This window comes from Protopterus annectens, chromosome 3.part0, assembly GCF_019279795.1.
Source record: "Protopterus annectens isolate FY-2018-M chromosome 3.part0, PAN1.0, whole genome shotgun sequence".
Classification (NCBI taxonomy): Eukaryota; Metazoa; Chordata; order Ceratodontiformes; family Protopteridae; genus Protopterus; species Protopterus annectens.
Genome location: NC_056731.1, coordinates 798,828,368 through 798,842,867, shown reverse-complemented (window position 1 = coordinate 798,842,867; position 14,500 = coordinate 798,828,368). Strand labels below are relative to the sequence as shown.

The following is a 14,500-nucleotide window of genomic DNA, read 5'->3' as shown; positions in this document are numbered from 1 at the left end:
TTCATATGGTCTACATTACTGACAGTGATTAATTAATGACTATTGCAACATACATATACACAGTACTAGGGCTGTATATTGGTTTCTAATTTTTAGATAATGTACATTTTGTTGCAATAAATTACTTTAAGTGCTACTGTTCTAAAGTTCCTGCTTTGGCACAAGGACATGAACACCCGACCACGGCTGGATGATCTGTAGGTTCTTTATTCTTACTGCTGAGCTATGCCTGCGTTTTCCAAAATGATTCAAAGCTTGATTTTATATTTTTGGCAGTGGACTGTGTGTGTGTGTGTGTGTGTGTGTGTGTGTGTGTGTGTGTGTGTGTGTGTGTGTGTGGTGTGTGTGTGTGTGTGTGTGTGTGTGTGTGTGTGTGTGTGTGTGTGTGTGTGTGTGTGTGTATGGATAATTAAAGGAACTTACCAACTCCCATGAGGTAGGGTGAGATACTACTCCAAACTCCAATGCTGCCTTTTCGTAAGCGTTGCCCAATGGCTAATTCAAGATGAAACAATGGTATTCCTTCCAAAACAAGTGCGATCAAATAAGGTATCAAAAATGCACCTAAATCACAATGAAATGGATTTCATTAATTTAATTTATACTCTAATAACATTTAAGTATAATATAGGCATGCAGGCTGACGGTATGACTTAGAGCGCAAACAAATGATCTTCATATTAATAGCATTTAAGGAAGACCGCTTTAACTTCCACAGCACATTCTAGTATACTGGTGAACTAAGCTATTAAAAACTGTTTGGGGGGGCGTGGCCAAGGATGAGCCTTGACTAGCAGCACTTTCTTTCAGCTCTGCCTTATCATACCTTTTATGACAGGATTTTTTTATTTTAACTAACTAAAAATATTTTTTTTTTGCATATTTGGTTTCTTTCAATAGTCTAGTTAGTTAATATTATAATATTTTTTACGTTTTTATAATTTTTCCTGTCAAAACTTAAGAGACAAGTTTTTGGCATTTGATACCAACACGAGCTTCACTAAATCCATCAGGACTCAGCAGTAAAAAAGAGTTTCAAACTCTTTTAACCACCATACAGGAACTATCAACAAAAATTGACAAAATGGACATGAAGATTGATGCTTTTAAAGAAAATACTTCTCAACAAATGGAGACTTTACATCAAGATCTAAAACAGCAGAAGAAGCAAATTACTGGTATTGAAACATCTCTAAATGACATGGACAGTAGAATACAACAAAATGAACATAACTTAGAATTTCTTCTAAAGCAAAATACCCTGCTCCAAACCAAAATAGATGATCTGGAAAATAGATCTCAAAGAAATAACATCAGAATCTTTGGGCTACCAGACAATCTAGAAGAAAATAATATGGAGACATTTTTAACTTCATAGATTCCTGAAATTCTACAGCTACCTGTGGCACTTTCTTTTGGTATAGAAAGAGCCCACAAGTCATTATCTACATCCAAAAATACCAAATGTAATTCCGCAAAATCCATCATGGTTAAATTTCTATCAACTCATGATAAAGAAATAGTCCTGAAAACTGCTTGGTCTAAGTCACTAATTAAATACAGAGATAACATCATTCATTTTGATAATGATTACTCTACTTCTGTTATAACTAAAAGGAAGCAATTTTTAAGCACAAATAAAGTCTCACCTGCATTTCCTTGCAAGGTTGAAAATCTTCCTTCAAGATGGCCCGGGGATGTTTTAGGAACTAGATACAGCTATCAAATATATAAAGTCTAATAAAATTCTGGGTAAAATAGATGAAATGGACTGGGCTAGTTCAAGTCTTAAAAGATTAGCTGAAAACGGCACTTGGAAAACAGTAGAGCATAAGAAGAAGCTTAAAAAATAACTTCCTTCAGCAAGAAATTTATATTCCTTTATTTATTTTCTCACACAAATGATTTTTCTCATGACCCAGTTGTTTTTCTTTCAGCTTTTCCCGGTTAGGGGTCGCCACAGCGGAACTCCGGTCTGCTAATGATTGGCAGTCGATTCTTATGGTGCCGAAGTGCCAGCTCAATGAGCAACCTTCAACGAAGGCATGCCCATTCACGCATGTCTTTTGAACACCACTCAACCACGGGGAGGACATGCAGACTCCACACAGAAGGCGCTCCAGCCGAGAATCGAACGGGAGAGCCTCTTGTTGTGAGGCGACAATGCTACCGCTGCACCACGCAGTAGTCAAGGATAATGAAAATGGTTCAACAGGTGAGTGTTGTTATATTCTTTACTGTATTGTGGTTTTAGCTTCAGTTTCTATTGATTTATAATAGCTATTAGTTTATTGTATTATTCTATAACATTATTAACAGTATTTAGTTCTTTTAGTCTTAGCTATTTCTAAAAAATCATATAGTTTATATCCTTTATAAACTTACTTTATAATATATTCTTTTATTAAAAAGAAAAAATCGGATTATTGTCTCTAGTTTACATATGGTTTTGATTGCAATGAATGCACAAGTTTAATTTTGTTTTTCCTCACTGATACTAAGTTGCTATATAATGATTTAGCTGTATACTAAATGTTCCCCTTGCTGTCTTTTCTCTTTGTTTTGTTATACTAGTGCATATACTGATGGTTTTGAATTCTCTTTCCCATAGTCTTTATGCTTCTTTGTTTATAGTTTTACGTATGTTTCTCTGAATGGCTGTGGAATAGTGTGATGGTAACACTGTTAAGGATTTTTCTGTTCATTCACTGCCGTGTCTTTGCTTGATTCCCTGCCTTAGTTAAGGAAATTGAGTGTGACTGCTCATCTGTAATACTAAGAAGTATATTCTTTTAATGTTTTATGATATTGTCATTGGTTTGGGGCTAATGTTTTTTTTTTTTTTTGGATGTTGGTGTATGATGCTGCTATACATTGGTTTAGCCCTGTTCGTTGGTGGTTTTGGGTTTGTAATATATCTAGAGGCACAGTAGTTCCCAAAGTTGTTTTTTTTCCCCTCAATACTTTAGCTTAAAGAAAAAGGCTTTGGAGTATCTCTGGAGTGTCTCAAGAGGCTATTGAGACAGTAGAAGCCCTCAGATGTTATCTCCTCAGCCTACAGCTTCGTGCTGAAATTATTGAAGCTGTTTGAATTAATTATGGCTTGGCAAAATGAGCTCACATACTGCTGAACTATCCCACTGAGCAGCGTGACGTCATTTCTAGCTCAAAGGGCACTTTGGGATGGCAGTATCTGTATCCTTCTCATATTTGGACTAAATAACAAGATGTACACTGATTTCACCTTCTAAAATAAGGTAAAATATTCACAGAACCTCTTATGAGGACTCGATGCTTGATAGATTCACTTTTTATCCATTCCGGAAGTAGCTGAGTGATTGTTTTACTTGGTGGGTTGAGAAGGGCCGTTTTTAAGTAAAGCAAATACAGTAATGTTCATTTTTATAATAAAATGTTTATGTAGGTACTACGTCATGGAATTTGCAGTTGTATGACACCTATAAAGCGGACTATTTAAAAAGTACTTACACGTTATTAGAGACATGTTTTTGAAGCAAGGATACATTCCATCTAATGTTTAATATCAAGTTACTTTAAAGCAATTTTACTTATATTGATTTCCTTTCATGTTCTCCTGATTTATATTTATGTCATGTCATGTTTTAATGACTAGTGGGAATGATGACATTTAGTTTGCTGCAACATTTGTAATATGCTCAAAGTTCGTAAGTTATGCTGGTTACATTTCGCATATACAATGTTAAAAAGTTACTGTATAATGTTACTCTAGTCATTTGTATCTTAATAACTTATATCTCCTAAGAGTCTTGTTGTTTCTCTGCTATAGATTTAAATGTGGGTATAGCTCTAGTTGATGGTTTGTGAAGTGCTATTTATTTGCTAAATTTTAGACTATAAGTTTAAATAATACATTCAGTTTAGATTGATTTGTAGCTGAGACATCCATATTATATCCACTTTAAAATTGCATTATTCTTCATTAATGAATGGTTAAATATAATATGGGTTATAAAAAGTTAACTTTAGAAACAAAAGTTAAATCTAGTTAGATATTTTTATACAGTTCCCTTTTTACATGCTTGATAATAACTATGATATACTTCTTTGTCTATCAAGTGAGGCATTTTTGTAGTGAGTTGATTACAGTGACTTTTAAAGTAGTGTAGGCTTTCTGTATTTACATTTGTTATAACTCTAGGGTTTCAGAGATTATATGTTGAGTTCTTCTTTTACATACTGCAGACATTATTATTTACAAGCCATGTTTTTTTAATTATACAATAAATCATACTTAGGTGGAACCTGATTTAAATATGCTGCTAGTTGGTTTGTTAATTTGGCTGATTAATGTCACTCAAATTAAGAGTTTATTACTCCAGGTGGGTTTTAGAAGATTTTAATGTTAGAAGATTCTGTAATTATTTTTTGTTAATATTCTTTTTGATGTTCACTAAAATAAGTATAGTAGAATATTATTCATATAATTTTAATTTTAAATTTCTTATTTATGTCTCACACTCTATATATTGCTGTATTCCCTGCATTTTCTAACTTTATCTAACAGATTAAAGTTAATTAAAAGTTTTAATCAGTATCTGTTACACCCCAATACACATAGAACATGGTAGCTTTACATTGTATTTCCCTTAACATAAATGGTTTGAATAATCCCAATAAGAGAAGATCTCTAAACAAGTATCTTCAGTTAAATAATTCACAATTAGACTTTTTGCAAGAAACTCATTTGATTGAGGGTGATGTTTCCAAATTAGAATCTAAATAATTTTCAATGCTGTCTAGTTCTGAGCACACTCAAAAAAAAGAGGCATTGCAATACTTTGGAATAATAAAGTGCCACTACCTAAAATAATAGACTCATACAAAGATAATAAGGGCATGGTAGTCTCTATTGTCATAAAATGTAATAACTTAATTTTTACTCTAATTAACATGAACCTGATTCCTGGCCTTGGACAGAGCTCAGCTCAACAACATATAGATTATATCACTCAATTTTCTAAGGGCAATGTTGTATTAGCTGGCGATTTTAACTGCATTTTTGATAGCTCAGACTCTACTTCTATTGGTAAGAAAAGAATTTCGAGCTCAGCCAGACTACTAAAAGAAATTAATTCATTTTTATTGAAGGATATTAATAGTTATGCAGACCCTAAATCTTTATTCTATACATTTTTTTCACACAGACACAATACATTCTCTAGAATAGACAGAGTTTTTATATCTAACAGTTTAACAGATTCTTTAAGTAATGTAAAATTTATTACATGTCCCCTTTCAGATCACAATTCAATAACTTTTGATATATATACTTATGCGTGTACCAATGTCCAGATAAAATGGATACCAGCATATATCATAAAGTTAAAAGATTTTAACACCTTCATACTAGAAGAAGTACATAGTTTCTTAGACCTTAATTCCAACACTAATATACCTGAAATTTTTGTCTGGGGTGCAATGAAGGCATACCTATATGGTAGAATAACAGATTGGTACAAAAAAAAATACTTTTGTGGGATAAAGATTTAAAAGAGCTGAACTTTGAGTTTTCAAAAAATCAACATGAAAAATCAAAACTAGGTGAATTAAAATCTTTAAATAAGAAATATCTTGAGATTTTAAATCATAAAACTATGATTAGTCTAGAAAACTTTAAGTTTATTAACTTCTCAATTAACCCCAGATCTTTGAATATTTTAGCCAACAAAGTTAAAAGATTAAACAAATTTAACCATTTTAAGGAAATATATTCATCTCAAAAGATGAAAAATCTTGTTAACTGATAGAGTGAAGGCATTAATAACTCAGGAACCCACATTTTGTTTAAAATGTAGTAAGAATTTAAAGGATTTGCTCTGTACAGACCAACAGGGGGTTAGGAAACCTGTTATGGGGTGACAAGGGATATTCCCCTGTAGACACTGCAAAGCTTGTCAATATATTAGACACAACAACATATTCATCCATCCACTGTCTGGAAAGAGTTAGTCATTGAAACAATATGCTGAGTGTTTTGACCAGCAATATTATTTACTTGGCTGACTGTATGCAATGTTCATTTTATGTCGGTAAAACGAATTGTAGATTGAAAGACAGGGTGTTACAACATATGTCAGCTATACGCACAGCCAATATGCAAAATGCCCTGTATCAGCATGTAAAGCAATACCCTGGGCATGTATTTTCTTTTATGGTTTTGCAGGTTATTCATTCAATCGGGCGGGGGGGATTTGAGAAATATAACAGAATGCAGTGAAACCTGATGGATAATGAATCTGGGTGCTGATAGAGCACCAGGCCTGAATGGTGTTATTCCTATCAAACCTTTTGTAAAAAAGAGGAGGGCTTTTTACTGAGTCTTTGATTGGCTGTTATGTATTTTAAAAGGTGTTCATAACTTTTGTACGTTGTCTGAAGAAGGGTTTTTTAAACCTGAAAGTGCTAACCTACTGCATTATATTACCTATTGCATTTTACTAAACTATTGTTTTTTTATAAGCCTGGTGGTCCGGATCACCTCTTTTTGCTGTTGGAATTTGCTGTGAAGCTGGACCTTAAGTGTGAAGTCTACAATTGTGGTTTTTAAAACATCTAATATGGCAGGTGATGGTCTGTTCAAACAGTGTAAATTATTAAATCATATCCCACTAAAAATGAAATCTATTCAGAATGTAAACTAATTTAAAATCCAAGTAAAACTTCACCTATAAAATCAATGGACCTCTTACTATATATCCCCAGGATAAATGACACTGTAATCTTCAGCTTGCCTTATCATCAAACCATTTATTTACATTCAGAATCCTAGTGTCCACAATCAGTCTTCACCAATACCTGAATATTTATACTAGTACCTTCCAGTCACATACATAGTTTTGTGACACTGTTCACCCCCGACTTCTATCCTTCTAATGTAAACATTATGATAGCCCCACACACACACACACACACACACACACACACACACACACACACACACACACACACACACACACACATATATATATATTTATATGGATTTGCATCACTTCAGTGAAAGACCATTTCACTGAGACAAAATCACCTAAAGTTCATTTCACTGAAAGTTCATTTCACCTAAAACTCATTTCACTGACAAGTAGTACTTTAAGGCAAATCAAAGGTATATGTCCTTTTCCCCACTGTACTGTGATCCTGGTGTTACTATATACATTGTGGGATGTGGGGGGCATAACCCCGACTTAATTTGGTTTTCTATTGTCTGGTTTTGTTTTACATTATTTGGTAAAACCCAACTAGGTGAGAGGCTATGCCCCCCCACACACCCAATGTGTGTACCTAACTATATATACTAACACCAGGATCACACTACAGTTGGGAAAAGGACATATACCTTTGACTTGCCTTAGAGTACTACTTGTCAGTGAAATGAGTTTTAGGTGAAATGAACTTTAGGTTATTTGATCTCAGTGAAATGGGTGTCAGTGGTCTTTCAGTGAAGTGATATGAATTCATATATATATATATATATATATATATATATATATATATATCATTTATATATATATATATTATATACATATATATATATATATATATTTTATATATATATATATATATATATATATATATTTTTATATATATATATATTTATATATTTATATATATATATCGTATATATATCTCATTTATATATATATATATATATATATATATATATATATAGTTTACTATCAGACTCAAGAATCACAGTTTTTCGTGTATTCACTTAGCTGAAAATAAATTTTGGAAATAAAAAAAGTTATTTTCATCAAAATGACAACAGTAGTAATGTCAATAATTTGCAATTCAATATTACAGACATTACCCAGGTTATCTTGACTTCCTGTGATTTTACTTACGTTTTGCAGGGAGGCAAGCCCCCCTGCACCGCCATCTATGCCCCCATATCACCTACATATTAGGTATACAAACTCTGAGATTGCACTACAGTGAGGAAAAGGGTATGATTTCCAATCAGAGCATCAACCTCATATTAGTGAATGCACACTAGCATTCTCTAAGGTGGAGCTGAACATATTCAGATAGGCATTACAGAAACTGGGAACCATGCATTTGACCATCCCAGTTTTGCACAACTGGTGTTCAACATTTTGATAGTAAACCTATATCTATCTAGCTCTCTATATCTATATATAATATATATATATATATATATATATATATATATATATATATATATATGGGTTGAAACTCAAAATACTGACTCTCATAATATTGAAAACACACAGGATACCAACACTTAGTATATTCCAGCACAAGTACATACAGAAACATATTACGCTTCAGCTATAAGCAGGGGGGAAAGCCCCCCTGCACCCCTACACCCCCTGCTACTTAAATATATCAGCTCTGAGATTGCACTTCACTGTCCCAAGTGCAATCTTGGCTTTGATATATTTAAGTAGTGGGGGGGTGGGTCTTGGACCCCTGCTTATACTTAGAGAAGTGTAATATGGTATGTTTTTTATTTGTTTCTGTATGTACTTGTGCTGAAATATAGTAAGTGCTGGTATCATGTGTGTTTTCAGTATTATAAGATTCAGTATTTTGAGTTTTCAGTATTTTGAACTTTCAAGATTTTGGTCTCAGGATTTTGGGCTTTCAGGATTTAGAAGTGAACCCATATAAATATATATGATCTGTGCCACCCCAGCACTACAAAAACTTCAAAAGAATCACTCAGCAGTCATTTAATGCTGTGGAATGTTAGCTAAACAATGCACAACTTATAGTTTACCCTACCAAAACAAAACTCATGCTCTTTTATCCAACTAGAGCTGCAGACACCCACCCACCATTCAATATCTCATCATTAAACCATACAATTCTTTCTTCAGTTTCCCAAACAAAATTACTTGGAGTGGTCATTGACCATAATATAAAATTCAACATACACATATCACAGACCATAAAAAAGTTCACAAAAAACTAGAAACCCTGTACGGAAATCAAGACTTTCTAAATAAATCTTCAAAGGCCACTATAGTGAGAAACCATCTTATCTCTACGCTACTATATGCCTCACAAATTTTTACAAACATTAAGAAATCTAACCTAGCAAAACTCAAAACTTGCTATAATAAAATCACAAAGTTTGCCACTGTAACAAATTTCAGATCTCATCATTGTTTGGCTTTAAAACAACTATCCTGTCTCCAACTACCAAATCTACTTGCTTATCATCAACTTAGCTTTGCCTCAAATACTAAATCAGCCAGAAAAAATACCAGTCCTTCAAAATCTACTAATACACTACTCCAATAATAGGGTATTGCATTCCAGTAACAAATCCTCCCTAAGTATATCCAAACTTAACAATACAGCTGGAGTTTCCCTTTACTCCAACTGCATAGCCAAAACATGGAATTCCCAGCAATTAAATATCAAGAACAACTACTAACACTTTCAACTTTAAAAAACTTCTCAAATCATACCGATCAGAATCATGGACTTGCTCTTGTACAAACGCTGGTTAGGAAATAGATGTCTTAAGGCAGCTAAAGGAACATAACCTGTTATTTTTATATTTGAATAGCATACCCCTAAAAATCATATGTAGACTTAACTTGCTTGTTTTCTACGTACAACCACAGTACTGCTATTCATTGTATCCTATCTAGACTATATGATTGTATCAGTAATTTGTATAACATGTATCTTCATTTTGTACTTGTATCTGAGATTGAATTAATATTTGTGTCTGTATGTTGTATATGTATCTTATGGTTATTTATAAATATGGGGCTTTTCCCCCCTGGGCCTCAGTCGGACTTTCCCAGTAAACAAATGTAAAGTAAAATAACTAACTAACTAACTAACTAACTAACTAACTAACTAACTAACTAACTAACTAACTAACTAACTAACTAACTAAGTAACTAACTAACTAACTAACTAAAAAGGATTATGTTATGGTGGTTAAGGATATGTAGAAAGAGACTAAACAAAACATAATATGAAAACTGAGAAACTAGAAGCTCTTGCCTATGGATATGAGTAGGAAGATACAAGAAGTAAAAATTTTTAGTCCCTTTTGTTTTATTTACAAGTCAGGCATATTTTTATCAAACAGAGAAGTTGTGGATAGCAATTGGTAAAGAGTTGAAGGCTTTTATCTGGAAGGGGAATAGGGCAAGAGTCAAATGAGATAAGTTGATCCTTCCAATAGAATGAGGTGTTTTAGAATTACCTGATTTGAGAGCTACACAGTTATAGCTCTTATACATAACACAAGCAGAAAGTTACAATTCAAACTGGAAATTCAAAGTGGAAAGGGATGATGATGAAGCAGGGTGTAATTCAAGAAGTAAGGAAAGAGTGGGATCTTGGATGCAGATCCTTAAGGAGAATAACAACAGTCATACAGAATATTATATTATATTCTTAAAGTAGCAGAAGGTATTCTAAGAACTAAGCCAACATGGGAATCGAGAAAAGAGATTCAACAAATAGGGATGACTGCAACAGGGTACAGAAAATAAGCATGAGCAGGCTGGAATTTACTGGAGGAAGTTGACAAAGGAACCAAATTATTTGGAACAAATAATTATCGATGAAAAGGTAATAGAATGGGAAGAGCCCAAGGAGTCATTTGGATTGCAAGCTAGTTATTGACTTCCTCTTAGGCACTGATATCAGAGTATAGACAAAGAGAAAGATAGGAGAATCCTAAATGAAAGAGCTGCACTGGCTGAGTTTTTAATTGAATGTAGAACAGAAGCCGCTGTTAAAAAGGGATAATGGGTAGCGCATATAAAATATTGCATGTTAACTATAGGATTCAATCAGAAGAGGTTAGAAAAGATTGGGAAGAGAGATTAGATAAACAATTCACAAGGAAAAAATGGGAGGACATATGTATGGCTCACAAATACGCAACAAAATCTAGAAGATTTTGGATTTTTGCCTGGAAGTATTTGAATAGATACTTTTATACCCCAAGCAGACTCCAAAGAATTTCTCATCAGATACATGGAAATGGTGGAGGTGTAATGGGAGCAAAACAAGGCACCTAAGAGTATATGTTCTCAGAGTGTAATGAGTTTACAGACTTTAAAAATTCCCTGCCGAGTACGCTGTCAGAAATTTTGGATAAGGAAATGATTTTTTGAGCTGGGATACAGGATCTGAACTGCCTAGACAGTGTAAGAATAAATCTGATATTGTTAATCCTAGTTTATTCCTTACATATGGGTATCAGTTCTGAGCTCAGAACCAAGCCAGCCATTTTCCAAGCTCACGTCAGCTTCAAACTCTTGAGCTAAACTCTTGCCCACAATTCCCCTCTTCCTGTTACCTCAGATTTCATTTGCCGCGTTGCCATCCGGTCGTGTCAAGCTACTTCTCTTGAGCTAAGTACAGTCAATAGTTGTTTAACTGCTTTACAAATTACTTTTCTGTCAGAAAAGTTGATATTTTATTGTCTCTTGCCCTATTGCATCTAGCGTTCACAATTTCCTCAGGTTTTTTTTTCTGTCCTTTACTTACCCTTTTTACCGTAAGGTAATTTCTCCTTACCATCATTGGTAATCCTTTTCCCTTTCTCTTTCATACCTTCAGGTACTCTCTTGTACCATTGTTGGTACTTTTCTATTTGTTAATATGGCAGATAAAAAGAGTAGTCTGGGGTTTAAGCGGTGTTCTGATTGTGGACACAAACTGCCTACTTGATGCACACTCTTTATGTGTTTATTGTTTGGGAGCTTCCCATTTATCTGTTACACCTCCCTGTACTATTTGTGAGAACTTTTCTAATAGAACTTTGTTAGAAAGGAAAAACAAGCTGATACTGAAGGGACTTCTAAAATCTCCCTTTTCAGAGGCTATTTCTGGATCAGAGGTCTCAACCCCTCCTAAAGCCCATAAGAAAATGGATGTTTCTACTAAGGCTAAATCCTTGCCTTCATCCCTGGCTGGGGACACTCACCAACCAAAGCCTAAAAAGGCAAAAATTTCGGCTCTGGAGCTCTCTCAGTCAGCCCCAGTGCTTTCAGTGCCCAGACCTTCGGCACCAAGGCCTTCGGCTCCATTAGTGATTTTGGTTCCATCCTCTCCTGCAGCCTTCTACATATCGGCACTGAAGGGCTCCTCGGTTCAGACCATTGTATCGGCACCGACCGTTCAGTCGGCGCAGACCTTAACCACGTCGGCTCCGAGATCTTCCTCAGAACCGAGGCCTTTATTGTTGACTCCAGTTTTGTCAGTTCCAGCTTCAGCATCGACAACCAGTTCGGCACCGATCCCTGTGTCGGTACAGACAATGACATCGGCAACGATGACTTCTTCAATGCAGACTACAGTAGTTCAGTCTTTCTTGGCACCATTGTCCTCGGTGCGGTCAGATGAGATGGACACCGAGTCTGCCTCTTTTGTGGACAGGCCTGTTTCTCCCTCAGTCTCTGTGAGGTCCACTAGAAGTTTTTCTGAACATGATGTGTTGCGTCTTGTGGACCAGGCATTCTTGGCCAGAGGTATTTCACCCCCCGCAGGAACTATCCTTCCTTGGGAGGTGATCACCCATCTCCAAAGACACCTTCTTATTCTTCTCCTTCATTGCCTTTGAAGTCCATGGATGTAGTACAGTCTTCCCCTTCTGCGGTTCCCTTTATGGATCTCACTAAGGAACTGCAGTTGCCTTCATGGTAGGAACGTTTTGCTATGACCCAGGATGTCAGCTGTGACACGCATAGCTTGCTGCTCCACAGCCATCCAGGGACTCTGAGTTGGCAGGATGAGCCACTTAGGGGAGGAGTGCTCCCTGTCCTAGACATACACTCCTCTCCAGGTGGACCAGCCTTCCAACTGATGGAGAAGGCTTTCACTGCTACTGGCGATACCGGACTGTCTATACCTCTGCCCTCCTCTGGTACACTGGTTTCACAAGTCTCACCTAGCGGACACTGGCTGCAAGGGCCTCAGGACATATTCCCTTAGGAATCCCCTTTTCCATTGTCTTCCCCAGCTTCTCCCACTGAGGAGGTCTACCGGAAAACTTCATATAAGAGGAAGCACATGGACTCCACAGAGGAGTCCCTCACTGAAGACACAGATTTCGATGAGGGGGAAGGATCCCCTCAGTCATCCTCTGAGGTTTCCTTTGGCAATATCCTTGAAATTCTGAAACAGAGAGGTGACTGGCAGCCCTCTAATCTGACCCCTGAGGAATCTGTGTTCCTGCAGGCCTTTCATGCCCGGCCCCCTACCTCCTGGGTTACTCCACCTGCTGATGAACTTGTCAAGTTCATCGTGCAGTGTGCTTGGAAGGCCCCTGATACTGTTGAAGCTATTCCCCGGAGGCCAGATAAGATCATGTCCCCTCCTGCTTCAGATCCCCATTGGTCCAAAGGTCTTCCTGTAGATGATTTGGCGGTGGCAACCATAACAAAAAAGGATTTGGCAGAAGAAGAAAGCCAGACTGTCCACCCACCTAACAGAGAGTCCCAGGCCCTGGACAGAATAAGGAAGCGCACCTTTGCTTCAGCGACGTTTGCTATCAGGTCCCTAAATTATATGACACATTTTACCAGGCTTCAAAGGGATCTGGTTTTTGAGCTCTCTGAAACCTTGGCTAGTGCAGTGTCTGATGAGGTCCGTGACAAAGTGGCCTCTCAGTTGGCCACCATTGAGTCTATATCTAACTCCTCTATGCGATTGATATCTCACGCATCAGAAGGAGCAGCTAGAGCGGCGGGTTCAGCTGCGGTCTTGAGATGACATGCCTGGATGTGCTTGTGCAACTTCATGGAACCTTTTAAGTCTTCCTTTCTTAATGCCCCCATTGAGCCCTCCTCGTTGTTTAGGCCCAAAATTAAAAGCACACTGGCCAGATGTGAACAAGATGGTAAGACCCTTTCTGCTATAGGTGTCCGTTATTCTTCCCCTCAATGTGCTTTCTCCCAAAACCAAAAGAGTGGGAAGATATGGTTCAAGAAATCTCATGGTCTTTTCCGTGACACACAGGCCAAGTTCTCACCCAGAGGCAGAGGGGGAAACTCACAGGGAAGATGCTCCTTTTGGGGCAGAGGGGGATCGCATAACCAGGGTTCCAGGGATTCTTTCCCTTGTCAATCCTACCAGTGCTCCTGAAGAGCGGCCCAACTCCTTTCCTCTGGAGGTGGTTGGGGGACGTTTCTCCTTGTACCCTTCTGCCTGGCTAACCATCACCACCAATTCTTGGGTACAAAGGATTATAACCAGAGGTTATCATATCACCTTCGATCTTTGTTCCGTCCCTTTAAAAAAATCTTCCCAACGTTCCACCCAGTCAAAGGGAAGAAGCAGCACTAGAGATAGAAAAGCTGCTAAGAAAGAGAGTCATCCAAATAGTCCCTCCAGACCAGATAAGATATCTACTCAAGACTATTTTTGGTGCCAAAGAAAACAGGGGACTGGAGACCAATTTTGGATCTCAGTGTATTGAACAAGATTGTGAGAGAACAAAAATTCTGGATGGCCA

At 36.6% G+C, this 14,500-nt stretch overlaps 1 protein-coding gene across 1 annotated transcript in view; it reads right to left on the bottom strand.

The window, feature by feature from the left end:
* The window catches only part of SLC6A18 (solute carrier family 6 member 18), a 312,482-nt gene that overhangs the window by 243,046 nt on the left and 54,936 nt on the right, over positions 1-14,500 (bottom strand). The window contains exon 2 of the mRNA XM_044066126.1: positions 424-564. Coding sequence (XP_043922061.1) covers positions 424-564 — 141 coding nt within the window. The remainder of the gene's footprint in view (positions 1-423; positions 565-14,500) is intronic.